Here is a 14,649-nt window from a genome sequence, read left to right as displayed (position 1 = left end):
GACAATGCAAATCGGGGAGAAGCTCGGCCTAAAATCTCTTTGGAGGATATCGCGCCTTGTATTTATTATTTATTTATCAATTGTTTGAGAGGCTTATTAGCCTCCTTATATGATACGTTAGCTCTACTAGTGTTGCTTCAAGTTCACTTAAACTAGCTACTTACAACAATTACGCACGCACACACTTACATAGCTATACTTAAACATAAATATAAACATTAACCACGTACACACGTACATAACACAAGTGCTTATGTGAAGTTTCCACTCACCTACACTAAAACTTATCAATCTATAATTATATATTTCTATTACCACTTTGACCACTTCTTGATTTGACTTCTCGTCACCCTTGATGTTTTTGTTATTATTTATTTTTAAGTTGTTGTAGCTCTAAGCAACAAAAATCACTCTCACTCTTGTTGGTTGCAAAGTTTGTGTAATTTTCAGGTTTTTCGTTCTTTAATCGCTTGTATTAAGTATGTTATTGTTATCTCTGCTTTAGTGTTTATTGTTTTGGCTTCTTTAATGTTTGCGTTTTTTTCTTTTGTTGCCATTGTTTTTGCTAAGCAGTGGCGCAATCTCATGCTCTATAACGTTTTTGTATTACTTCTTTCTATATTCTGCCTTTTCTTCTGTTCCCTTAAAAAAGTTCTTATGAGTTATTAAAATTAATTTGCTCTTTTAAGGGATTCAAGAGACCCTCAATGTTATTTGAAGGCAAGAGAGCGAAACTCATCAAAAGAGAGTATACGAACATATGAGGGGTAAGAAAATAAGCAATACGTTTTCAAATGAGTTCTGTGACATGGTGTTTTTGAACTGGTGGCTCAGCTGACTACAATATCTCGTCGTGCCTTGTCATTTCTCATCGTCATATCTTGGTATGAAGTGTCATATCTTGTCAAGTCTTGTCATGTTTCTGGTATTTAAAATTGTATAGAAGATTCTTTTGGAACATGGTATTCAACAATTTTTTATACAAGAACTCTTGAAGATGAGAAAACACTTCCCGTAAAAACGATAAAATTTGGCTGATAATATTCCCCACATTTAACACGAATTCGTCATATTTTGAAAATTATTGCAAAACTAGGACTCATGCACAAAAAGTGAGCATATACTCCGACTCAAATTCGTAAGAAAAATGTTGGTAGTTTGTAGGATGCCCAATCTGTGCATGTGGCTACTATATCTGCTGTGTCCTGTATAGATATGTTGGGTTAAGAAGACGTACATGAAAACTTCCAACACTTCTACTCAGAGACAGTTTTGTACATTGTGTATACCCTCAGTGAGTGCGGGATAGCGGCATATTTGCCCTACAAGATTACTTCCTAGTAGTCCTCAACGAAACAATTGTTTTCTCCGATGAACCGTAGTAGGTGTGAAGGGTCCATCTTTCCAAAACTGCCAGACTGTGGGAAAACCTTGAGCCTAGAAATCTGAGTCGTCTTGTTTGCAGTCCAGGACTTTTATAGAGACAATGATGATACAACTCCTCTTCCTGCTCATTCTGACAGGGATCTTGTTGGTGTGCGCCACCGGCAGAGTATCAATACAATAGCAAAATGACCTTTGATGATACCCGTAATTACTCTCACTGCAAAATTGTTCAACTTGAGAAATAAGCTAGTTCCTTCTCTACCTAAAAACATAGCCATAAGGACTTTGATACATTGAAGTCATCGCGGTTATTTTATAGCAAAGGCGTTGTCCTAATCGCATATTTCAAAATTTTCTTAAGGAGATAATCCAACAGTAGCCGTTTGAGGATATGCACCTAGCCTATTTCTATTTTAGAACCTTTCTTGACCATCATTAAGTAATCTGCAAATTTATTAACCTCACTTTGGTTGTTCCCAGGGACCCAGAAAATGTAGATGGACTGTCGTAGATTCATGGCTTTGCATAAATCCATCTCTACTTCTCTTAGTATATCTTGATACTTTCCAGAGCTAATGCAAGAATTGGCTTAATTTCGATAGGCCTTGTAGCTACTCCTGTTCTCGCTTAACTACCTGCGTGTTTATTGCTTTCCACATCTATGTGGCGTGCTACCAAAGACAAGTTTGTTCAGCTAACCTATACATTTCAAACATATTTAACCTCATAAGTAGATTGCGTCCTGAGCGCAGTCTGACTGTCTTTGGTATTGCTTTTTATACCTTTCATGAACATGAAATGGTATATTAACTTTGGTCCGATATTTGTAACGTTGAGAAATATAGAAGATAGAATGCCATTAAGTATACCAAATTAATCAGGGTGACGAACTGAGTTGATATAGCCATGTACGTCTGTCCGTCCATCTGTCTGTCTATTTGAACGCAAACTAGTCCCTCAAATTTTGAGATATCTCAATGAAATTTGGCACAAGGATGTATTTTTGTATTATATTAGACATTTGTTGGATCCGGTAGGATCGGACCACTATAATATATATCTCCCATACAACCGATCGTTCAGATAAGACGATTTTTGTCATTCCTGCCGCAATTTAGAAAGTATAAACGTGAAACTCGGTGATATATATTCTAATACATCATAGAAGATATCCTGAAAAAATCACTTTGCTCGGATTTATATATAGTTATATCCCATACAACCAATCGTTCAGATAGAAAGATTTTTGGCAATTTCTCCCTTAATTTCCAATATAAAATCGTTAAATTTTGTGATATTTATTGTAAATATCATAGAAGATTTCCTGAAAAAATCACTTTGATCGGAGCTATATGTATATAGTATATACTGTTACGAATATTAGCAAAACTAAGGGGTGCTGCCATCTCTAAGCCGATGCTAAGCAGCGCCTTGCATGCACATCCATAAAATCAATCATTATGTATCTACATAAACGAATCAATAATTGCGTATAAGCATATGTACGTATACGAGCAGCGGAGAAGCAACGCACAAACACATGCATATATCTCATCTGAGGTGCTCACAAGAGAGGGCAATAGTTTGTGCAAGTATTACTCAAATGAGAAGTTATAAACATAGTTGTGGCTGGCAATTTTGTAGCTGATAACTAACTAGTAAGTTCTGGAATGGAAAAGCCTAGAAGTATGCAATGAGAAATCAAAAAGTATAAAATGCGCGACAGTAGAGGCGAGAAATCAGTTTCATTTGAGCTATCAATCAGTTTAGTTGTTAAGCAAGCTAGTTGCAAAGTATAAGGGTTATTGTGAAGTACTTTAATAAAGGCCATTTTTTCATTATTCAATATTGGAGTTATTTATGCAACAGTTTAGTGATTCGAACTTAGCAGAAGGGCAAATAAGAGGATTTGCAAGTAAATTCGTTACAATACCAATCCCATACAACCGATCGTTCAGATAAGGGGTTTTTTGCCATTTTTTATTTTATATTTATCATAAAAATCGTTTAGGTATGTAAATCTATATATTTCTTATCTTATACATCCGATTATTTGGAGATTACGAACGGGATAAGATTATTGTTCAGCCCCATTCATGAAAGGTATAAAGTCTTCAGCACAGCCGAAGACAGTTCCGTCCTTACTTGTTTTTAATTGACGAATACACGTTGTAGATAAAGTTCCGCACTCTTACTGATCCTCGTAAATTATGGCCTAATATTCCTCTCCTGCTGCAGTAAGGCTGGCTGTATGTCGCCTATACCTTATATCGCTCAAAGTTCTTCACCATCCGCTTCACCGCATACTCAGAAAGGAGGCTCTTAGCAAATATCCATTCTAGAATTACCGGTCTTTTGTTTTCTTTGCGTATCTTGGAATCATGTAAAAACTAATTTATAACTAGGCCTAATTTATTCTATAGCGCGTTTTTGTTCTTCTCGAAAGTATTGATGCTAGTTTTATCTCCCTCTGTTCTGTGGCGAAGTCATGATGCAGTTTTATGCTGTTCTTCTAGTGGAAAAGTTCGCGCATTTGCTCTATGAGAGCAACCTCTAGACCGTGACGAAGTGAAAACGACAATATCCCGACTTCAAAATAAAAAAACCCCACAATAAGACGGAATACCAGCCAATATTTTCAAACATGAAGGTGTAGAGTTCATATAAAGCAAGTCTCACACGATTTCAGCGAGCTTATCAGTGTGGCTTAAAACCTGCTCAGTTAACTTCTGAAAAGTGAATTGAAAGCAGAATTAAGATGAACCATACCGTTGCCCTGTTTATGAGAGCTCTTGAAAAAAGAATCTGCCTACATGCAAATGCGTCTGTGTTTGATCTCCCTTCAAACTAATGCCAAATCATACTGATTAACATTAAGCTGTGTTCAAGAAATCAAATGAATAGCTTCTATTCACTAAAACCTGATTTTATCAAAAAATATAATATCAAATTATATATTTATTACGGCATTTCTTTTATTTTATCTTTAGACGGATCGTTTATGTGTAAAAAAACTCAGAGGTATGTAGAAGCAAGAAAATCTCCTTTCTTATCTATGGCAAATCACTTTTATTTCTTGGACAATTTGGAGTAATTTTCAATAAACTTGATTTGCACAGAAACAATAAGAAACCAACGATATGTTGATAAACTTGACATAGATGTGTTGTACTCTCCGAAAGACACCACCCACAATGTTCTTTTTAGGGCATGTACAGCAGAATACCTCGACGTAGCAAAATCGGTCCAAGTTATTTAAGATTCATTCAGCTACACCTGCTCTCAAATTTTTGCAATAATTTATAAGTACGAAAAGTTCGATTGAAATGGAAATCAGGTTACTCATTCTAAAAAATTGTATTAATAAAAAATCAATTAATTATAATTATGACAAAATCCATATCGCTTCATATGCATATGCGTATAATCACTTGTCAACGTGCAGCAGCGTTTAACTTACTACTCGATAAACTCGAAAAAATCAAGTTCGTTTCTTAAGTCTTTCAATCAAGTTCGTTTCATGAGTCTTCCATATTGTGTTTTGATAACTAATGGTAAAAATGCCGGTTAATATTCATGTAATAACCAACACCTTACAAACTCTTTACTTTTCAAATGAGCAATGCTTATGTGTGTGTGTGTGTGTGTGTCAATTTCATAATCATAATCCTCTACTTAGCTATCAAAGTAGCCGCAAGGCAACAAGCACACTCAAATATCGAGAATGCTTTAAGTTGTTTAAAACAACAAATGTACAAATAGCTATAGATGTATATGTGTAGATACATATATATGTACGTACATACAAATACATATATTCGTTTATAACAATGCTTTCAACATTCTAATGAGAACAATTTTTCAATTAAGCACACAATTATTAAATAATTATAATAGCGCATTATGTGACAGTTTAACACATCGATAAGAAAAAACAATAACAGCCAACTCGTTAACAAAGAAATCAAGCCAAGTCAAAACAAGCTAAACGAGCGGATGGACTGGCATTTGAGCGGACAGACAGCAGAAAGCCGGTGTACCATGATATGCTACTGTCCATATATCAGGCTTCCGTGGGTGCGGCATTTGCTGTTTCTTTGTTTAAGCTGCAGGCAATACGCAATGATACTGAATTTGCTGATTATGATCGGTGTGAGATCAAGCTTTCAATCAATTTAATATTCATTTAAATTAATATTAAGCTCATGCATTACAAAAACTGTCTCGTACGATCTAATGTACCTATTCTGCAAACAATTTCAGTTAACTAACAACTAAATTTACGGTGCATAGTTTTAGGCGAAGCTTTATTTTATATTTTTTATTCATACTATGTGAAAGGCCATACCCACCAAAAAACGTGCCCATTATTTTAGGCTTAGTACTTCATGTCTTATCTTTTTCACCTTATACGTCTTCCTATCTGCTTCTTTCTCACTGCTTCCCTTTCTTCCTCCTTTCCAGCTTCGTTTCACTGCCATTGCCCTTTGTGATAATTAACTTTTTGTGCATGCTCGGCCTACCATACAGAAAATCCTGGGTTCAACTCCCGCGCAAAGTAACAATTTAGAACAAAGTTTTTTCAATAAGAAAAAAGTGAAATACTGGGATTGCCCCTCGGAGCATAACACAAATTGCAAGAGAAGCTCGGCCTAAATCTCCACGGAGGTAAATCGTTGCAAGTATTTTTTTTCTAGCTTTTCAACATACCAAAGTCCTTTAAAATGTACAGACTCAATTCTGGATCTGAAATTTGTCACCATGTGTTGTTTAAAGTGGCAATGGGGACTACTACGCCTACCATTCCAGCAGACTTCTAGTCAAGAACTTAGCATCAAGCAACAAGCCACTTCAGCTATCAATGTTTCGCGATAACTAACGCCAATTGGGAACACAAAGATCAAGTTTTCCTTCACCTGCCTACCAACTCGATGCAGGTCTCCCCCTTTCGCTGCTTTTCTGGCCAAAACATCTTTGGTCATTCGCATAACATGACCTAGCCAGCGAAGCCTTTGGACTTTTATTAACTGCAGTATCTTCACGTCTGCGTAAAGCTCATACAGTTCCTTCGTCCTTTCCGTCGGCTTTACAGTATGACCATAAATCTTCCGAAGAACCTCAAGAGCCATCTCATCTTCTTTCGACACCGTCCACGATTGCGATCCATACATCAGGATAGGTATGAAGAGCAGCTTGTAGAGCGTAATTTTTGTTCGTCAAAAGAGGAATTTATATTTTAATTGACTACTCAGTCTAAAGTAGACTTTTTGGCAAGAGTTATTCTCTATTTGATTTCTTAGCTGACACTGGTTTCGCTGTTAATCTGGTTCCTATGCATGCAAAGTAAAAATCTCGGATATATATCCGTCATCTCTGACGTAGCTACCAAGGCGCGAATGCACCGATTCATTCTCGGATGACAGCAAGTTCTTCGTCCTGTATTCATTTACCGCAAGACCCACTTTTTTTTTTTTTGAATTTGCGAAACTTTCTACGTATACTTACCTCAATTAAGACCGTTATTCCTTTTAATTAAAAATTCTAATTTTTAAAATTTTTTATTGTTCAAAACTATGATATATGTTTCTTCGAAATGTATTAAAATTCTTCGCATATAATTTTTATAACTAAAATAAGAAACAATACGAAACAATTAACAGATTAACATTTTAAGATTATTGTATGCAGGTAGGGTTGAAGAAGGGATAGAATTACCACGCATAGTTATAAGTACTCTAGTTTTTATATACACATACATATGCGCTGAAATACCTACTTAGTATGTATTTAAATATTATTTACCGCATTTTTCTGAGATTTTTTTTATAACTTTTTTTTAATTTTAAATCTTTAAATATCAATTTCCTTTTCTTTTCAATTTTAAATATTTTTAACTCGCTTACAAATATTAGCTTCACTTACATGTTTGCATGTATTTAACTCTCTTTTTCGTACTAAATAATAAAAAATAAATGTTACCTATGTGCACCGGTACCCGTCTTTTCAGGTGGTGCGGATGTGTTTGCGTAAATTGTAAGTTAACAAAAAAACATCCGCAGATCACCGCCTTCGCTGAAGTGTTATTATATGTTTGCTCCTTCGAAAAAGGTTTCCATGATTTGGATGATTGATGTTGGAGTTTTTCTTTTGATACTTTTTTCGCTTCGAAGCGGAAACGCTGCGCTGTGTGTTTTATAGTTGCTACGAACATTGCCACCGACTACAGTTAAAATCTACTTTCATTTACCTATGTACATATTTATTATTAAAATTTATAACTTGCTACCTTTTTTCTTTACAGCCAAGCTTATTGAGGTTCTTTAAGCGAGTTCTCAAAAATTTCCATTACTTATAAAATAAATATTGGAAGTGTCAAATTATTAAGTACATTTAGTATTTATGGTATGCTATAGGTATACGATTTATATCGAAGAACTATAAAACAATAGGGGTCTTTACATGTGTTTGGATAATTGTATCTTTTTTTTTTTTGGTATTTGTTTTGTTTTCTTAAAAACGGATTATATTTTTAACAAAAATATTAGGCAATTTACAAAGTCTCTTATTTTCCGCACATAGTGCTTAAATCCAGTGGTCGGCGCGCCATGCCTGAATTGAGCCACTTGCTTCACGCATATTCTTATGCGGCAGTTATGCGGCAGTTACTCACGAACGTACGTACCAAAAACGTGTCAGCTGACACGACCTATCTTATGGGTGTGCAATGTAAACGAAAACTCACCGACGTGCAACGCCCGTACGTACGTAGCCCGGAACGTAGAAATCAAAACAATTTTGATTTTTTCCGTAAGAACGTGTCAGCTGATCGCTCTCTCACTAGACAGAGTTGCCTAGTAAACTTTTGTGAGCTAATTTTTGACCGTTTGCAATTTTATGCAAAAACACCTAATTAAAGTTTGAAAAATTGTGAAAATAATTCGAAATAATTATGTAAAAGTGAAGATTATAAATATGTAATCTATTTATACTTATTTAATATTTATTCCGGCCTTTTACAATATCAAAAATTAAATTGGAAAAAGTTGATGTTTCCATAAGCATGCATGCAAACTGGCCAATGGCAACAGTGCTTTGTTGTAAACAATACACACAAATATGTTATGTACATGTACACAGACGCACACATTGATTCCTACGGGCTTGAGAATTCGGTCAAACGTGCTTCGTACGACAAACGTCCGTACGTACGGCACACGTCGGTGGGTAACTGCCGCATTACTCACGAACGTACGTACCAAAAACGTGTCAGCTGACACGACCTATCTTATGAGTGTGCAATGTAAACGAAAACTCACCGACGTGCAACGCCCGTACGTACGTAGCCCGGAACGTAGAAATCAAAACAATTTTGATTTTTTCCGTAAGAACGTGTCAGCTGATCGCTCTCTAACTAGACAGAGTTGCCTAGTAAACTTTTGTGCGCTAATTTTTGACCGTTTGCACTTTTATGCACAAACACCTAATACAAGTTTGAAAAATTGTGAAAATAATTCAAAATAATTATGTAAAAGTGCAGATTATAAATATGTAATCTATTTATACTTATTTAATATTTATTCCGGCCTTTTACAATATCAAAAATTAAATTGGAAAAAGTTGATGTTTCCATAAGCATGCATGCAAAATGGTCAATGGCAACAGTGCTTATCTGTAAACAATACACACACAAATATGTTACGTACATGTACACAGACGCACACATTGATTCCTACGGGCTTGAGAGTTCGGTCAAACGTGTTTCGTACGACAAACGTCCGTACGTACGGCACACGTCGGTGGGTAACTGCCGTATAACTGCCGCATAACTCTCCATCGTTCAGTCGTTGGCGGGACAGCAACGAATTAACACTGCGCACAGTTGCTGCACAAATGTTAAGATTCCCTGTAAGAAATATTATGATGGGTAAACGCAGCTGGTAATATGGCCTCTCCATAACTAACTCATCTTCAAAACATGTTTAGGTTTCAAATCAATGTGAGTTTTTTTGTTAATTATTTTAACACAATTCGTAGCAATTCCTTTCTGCACTTTGTTTTCTGAGCCAAAAAAAAATCGAGAAAGTCAAACCTCTTCTCTGTAAAAATTACGATAGAATATTTAAAGTAACTTAGCGAAATAGTCAAATAGTCTCTGGTTACGGCGCCTGTATTTTCCGGGTTAAGCCGCTTTGACAAATCAAGTTTCATGTGCATTTACATGTTAAAATATCGGTTACTCTTCGAATAGAGTACAGCTTGATGTGTAAAGGGACTTGGGAATATATCAAGCTATTTCTAAATCAAAAGTCAAATTTTCCAAAATGTTCGATGTAACTGTTTTCAATAAATTCACCATCTGCATGCTGCTGTTTTTACTTTTATTTCCTGCTGGAATGGTCGTGATCTCGCTCTCACTAATACATTTACATTTTTATTTTTGCCGACCACTGGATTTAAGCTTGCTTAAGATGTGTGTTAATAAGAGCGAGATGATAATCATCCCAGCAGGAAGTTAATATTAAATTGCAACATGCAGATGATGCGTCTATTAAGGTTATATCAAAATTTTTGGGAAACTTCATTTTATGCCTTTATTCATCAGTTTGTACTAGCTTCAAAGGGCAACCGATATATTTGCATGTAAATGCACATACATAGTTTTTCAAAGCGGCTTAGCAAGGCAAAATGCGCAAAAAGGTGCCGCAACCAGAGAAGTGCAAAATGTTTGAAAATATGTGGCTGACTTAAACAAACATAAATATACATAAAGGTTACATTGTTTACTATTCCGCCAATTTTTTGCAGAGCAGATGTTAAAGTGTTTAAATTTGTTTGGTTTTTAACTCCGGAATGAAATCGATACTACCCTTAAATAATTAAAAAAAACTCACATTGATTTGAAAAGTTATTACCTATAACATATTCAAAAAGGTAAAAGCTCCATCCTTAACATGTTTAGGTGGTGTGTTTAGTTATGAAGAGGCCGCCTTACCAGCTACGTTTCCCCATCATAATATTTCTTACAGGAATTCTTAAGATTTGTGCAGCAACTGTTCGCAGTGTTAATTCGTTGCTGTCTCCATAGATGAATGGATTTGCAACTCTTTGTTTCGAGAGAGCGCTGTCAAAATGCACATTTTTTATAACATTTATCAATGATGCCACTCCAAACAAAAATTAATAGATCTGAAAATGGGAATTTTTGACATACATCTCGGCGATTATAGTTTCAATCATTTAATAAAATGATAGTCGTAAAATATTTATTTCCTTAAAGTTATTTTACAATAATACGACTAGTTAGATTTACATATAAACAAATCTAAGTAAAACTAACATTTCGATTAAATTACTTAGTCAAATATTGTAACTGCATTTAACTCGCAGTGAAAACCATATATTCTTTTGAAATTTCAGTAAATCGGACCTATGATATAATAGTTAACATTATTTAATGAATAGGGTTTATCCTACATGTCTGGCGTTCCAGGTTCTGTGATCAAAATGGACTGGTTGCATCGGGAGTTCATATTTACAAAATCTGTTTTTAGTGATAACTTTTGAATGGGAAATAATATTAACCTCCGCCTTCGAACTAATAATACTTACACTAAAACAAGTATTTTTATCCTTTTTCCCATAATTTTTGAACGCTATTCTACAGTTGTAGGTCAAACTAAAGTTTACCAAAATTTTTGGCACGTTTTTCGTTTTGGCTGGCACATTTTTTGTTCTGGCACCTGCTTCAGCTGGCGCGAGGGATTTATCTGTGATTGTTGCCAGCAACAACTAGAAGATAAATCCCTCGTGAGAGCGAAAATGTGAGAGCGTAAACAAAAGATTCGTATCAATCTAATCTATGGCTGTCTCGCTAACGACTGAACGATGGAGAGTAAAATAAGTGTGAATTGAGAGCGTGCTATTGTATCACTGTACGCCGACTACTGCTTTAATCCAGTAATGAGCAAAAATTTAAATGTAAGTGGATTGGTGCGAGCGAGAGCATGAGTATCCCAGCAGAAATTTTAAGTTTAAAATACAAAGAAAACAGTTATAATACAAATCACAATAGTTATACCAAAAATTTTGGAAATTTTCATTTTTGATTCGGAAATATTTTAAAATATTCCCAAGTCCCTCAATTCATTAAGTTTTACTCGCTTTGAAGGGTAACCACTATTTTTACATTCTAATGCACTCGAAATTTTGTTTTTTTAAGCGACTCAATATGGCAAATATCGCAAAACATGCAAATACATTTATCGCAACAAGGGAAATACAAAATGTTTAAAAAATATGTGCCTGACTTAAAAAAAAATTCATAAAGATACAATAATGTAATTTTTTTTTACTATTTCGCTAAGTTACTTTAAACATTCTATAGTAATTTTTTCTAGTACAGAAATCATATTTTTTTTTAGCTCAGAAAATAAAGGAGTCCAGAGTGAAATTGTTACAACTTTTGTAACAATAATTTAAAAAAAGTTATATTGAATGGGAAGGTTATTAAATATGACAAAAAGATAAAAACCAAAACCTAAACATATTTGGAAGATTAGCTACAAATGCAAAGGCTCTCTTACCAGTTGCGTTTCCCCATCCTAAAATGTCTCACAGGGGATCTTAACATTTGTGCAGCAGCTGTACGCAGTGTTAATTCGTTGCTGTCTCGCCAACGACAGAACGATGGAGAGTAAGAATATGTGTGAAGCAACAACCATAGATGAATGGATTTGCGACTCCTTTTTTCGAGAGACCGCTGTTAAAATGCACATTTTTTATAACATTTGTCAATTATTTTTGGGATTTTTGGCATACATTTCGGCGGTTTTATAGTTTCAATCATTTAATAAAATGACTGTCGAAAAATATTAATTTCTTTAAACTTTTTTTACAATAATACGACCAGTTCAATATAATTAATTAAATTAATAAGTCAAATAATGCAACCGATTTAACTCACAGTGAAAACCAAAGCTTCTTTTGAAATTCGAGCAAATCGGACCTAGGATATAATAGTTAACATCATTGGGTGGATATGGCGGTAAAAGTTTAGTTAAGGGGTCGACTGTTAATACGCTACCAAAAATATCGAGAGAGGTGTCAAACGACGCGTCTTGACAGCAGTATTAATAATCCGCAGGCGGGTCCCTCCGAAACCGGGGGTGGGATCCATATAATTTTTGCGCAGAACACCTTTCTGCGTTGGCGGCATTTGGCCGCGCTTATAAAAAATTACCCAACACCAACACCGGTTTGGAGCCAAAACTATATCCGCGCAAAAGACTTATGTTCACAATTTTTTTTGTGGGTACAACATTACAACAACCACATGAAAATCGCCAACTTCAACTGCAAATATCTCCGGAAAGGGATACAATTTTTCTTTTCCGCCTTTGTAATATTGTTGTCGAGGTTAATACGCGTGTTTTGAAACCTCTCTCGATATTTTTGGTAGCGTATTAGCAGTCGACCCCTCAACTACACTTTTACCGATATGGCTTATCTTACATGTCTGACGTTCCAGGCTCTGCCATCAGAATAGACTGGTTGCATCGATACTTCATATTTACAAACCTTTTCTTCGTGATGGGTTTTGAATAGGAAATAATATTTAGCCTCCGTTTACCGACATTTTTGCCGGTTACTCGATTTAGTTAGCACATTTTTTGTTCTGGCACCCGCTCCAGCTGGGATTTATCTGTTATTGTTGCCAGCACAAATTTGAGATAAATCCCTCGTGAGAGCGAAAAAAATGAGAGCGTAAACAAATGATTCGTATCAGGTCATCTTTGGCGCCGACCACTTCTTTAATTAAATTTTTTATTGGAAACCACGGAAACAACTCAAATCTTAAAATTTTACATTGATACGAGACTCTTGTGAACGGCCCATATATTTAGTTAAATTAAAAATTATGTTAATAAATTTCTACTAACCCGATTTGTGCTAGCATTAAACTAACTGATGTTTTACCTTCCGATTCAAAGGATTTCTTTTGATGCAAGGACCCCTTTTACTTTGTGGCATCAATAACAGATTGTCGATAAATATTACTATGAATAAATAAATTAAGAATTCTTGAAGGATATAGAGTTGTAATATTTACTATTTACTTAAATGTACAGTAGCGAACGCGATAATAGCAGTGGCAATTTTCGTTAAATTTTATCAAGAAATTTCTTCTTTATCTTATTTTCTATAATTTAAGAAAAAAATGCAAAATAATCTCACGAACGTTAATTTTTTTGAAAAAGTTTTTGAGGATTAGTTAACATAATTTCAGTTTTCATGTAAGGCTTTTCATCAATTATCGAAAAGAAAAATAAAAAAATTTACTTAATGAAATTTGATAAAAGTTGCCATTGCTATTTTCGTGCTCGCTGCTGTACTTATGTACATCTTAAAGCTTAAAATTTTTAAAATATAAATTAAGTAGTTTTCAAACATTAAAAGCGTAACTGTAGCACATTTATTCTATTACTGCTTTCACCTTCAAAATTATATAATTTACTCAGAACATCCAATTATCAAATTTACCACGTCGCGAGGCTTGTTGCTGTCTAAAAGATTTTCATGAAAAGTGAAGAAAATAGAAATAACGCAGAAGAAAACTTAAGTTTATTTCAATAATTAGATTCTTGAATAAAATATATTTGTGAAGTAATTAACTTGGAAGTTTAAAAAAATCGTAAATGATAAATGAGCACATGCAACTAAGTCAAAGATCTATAAACTAAACTAGCAGTGGAAATTGTTATGGAATATTGTAGAAATTGATTTGAAACACTTCAAATGTGATGAAATAGCGGGTATGAAATACCGCCAGCACTATCAAAATCATATATGTATATAAATGAAAAAACTGTAGAAAAACTTATCGAACTTATGGGACCCTGCACATCCTTTTTTAATACATTAATAACTTATCACTTTTATATCACATTTAGATCTGCCGCCTGTAGCGGCCAGCTCTAGCGTTAGATGTTATTTTATCAGTCAGTATTTTGTTACACGTTTTCTCTTGAGTTTGGGTTCGTTATCCTGCTGAGATATCCATAGAAATATTTTGTCAAATTCTGAGTATTTGAAGTTGGTTACGCTTAAAATCCTGGTTTCTGTCTTGAAGAATCTTCGCTCAGTTACTATGGTTCCATTATCCGCTTGATAAGGTTACATTATACGTAATCAAAGTTTTAGGCCGGCAACCATTGTTTTACATATGCACGATTAGAGGATAGATATACAAGTCTGATAAACAAC

General features: G+C 34.7%; 1 protein-coding gene across 4 annotated transcripts in view; it reads right to left on the bottom strand.

Annotated features, from left to right (window-relative positions):
* Nucleotides 1-6,954: 6,954 nt before the first annotated feature.
* cindr (CIN85 and CD2AP related) overlaps nt 6,955-14,649 on the bottom strand; it is a 248,553-nt gene continuing 240,858 nt past the window's right edge. For 3 of the 4 annotated variants that reach the window (XM_067760890.1, XM_067760891.1, XM_067760894.1), the window contains one exon: nt 6,956-13,949. In XM_067760890.1, the coding sequence (XP_067616991.1) occupies nt 13,901-13,949 (49 nt within the window). In that variant the 3' untranslated portion in view covers nt 6,956-13,900. Of the gene's footprint in view, nt 13,950-14,649 lie in introns of all 4 variants that reach the window. The other variant, XM_067760893.1, reaches the window with a different exon arrangement.

This window comes from Eurosta solidaginis, chromosome 1, assembly GCF_040869045.1.
Source record: "Eurosta solidaginis isolate ZX-2024a chromosome 1, ASM4086904v1, whole genome shotgun sequence".
Classification (NCBI taxonomy): Eukaryota; Metazoa; Arthropoda; class Insecta; order Diptera; family Tephritidae; genus Eurosta; species Eurosta solidaginis.
This window is presented reverse-complemented; position numbering and strand designations above follow the sequence as displayed.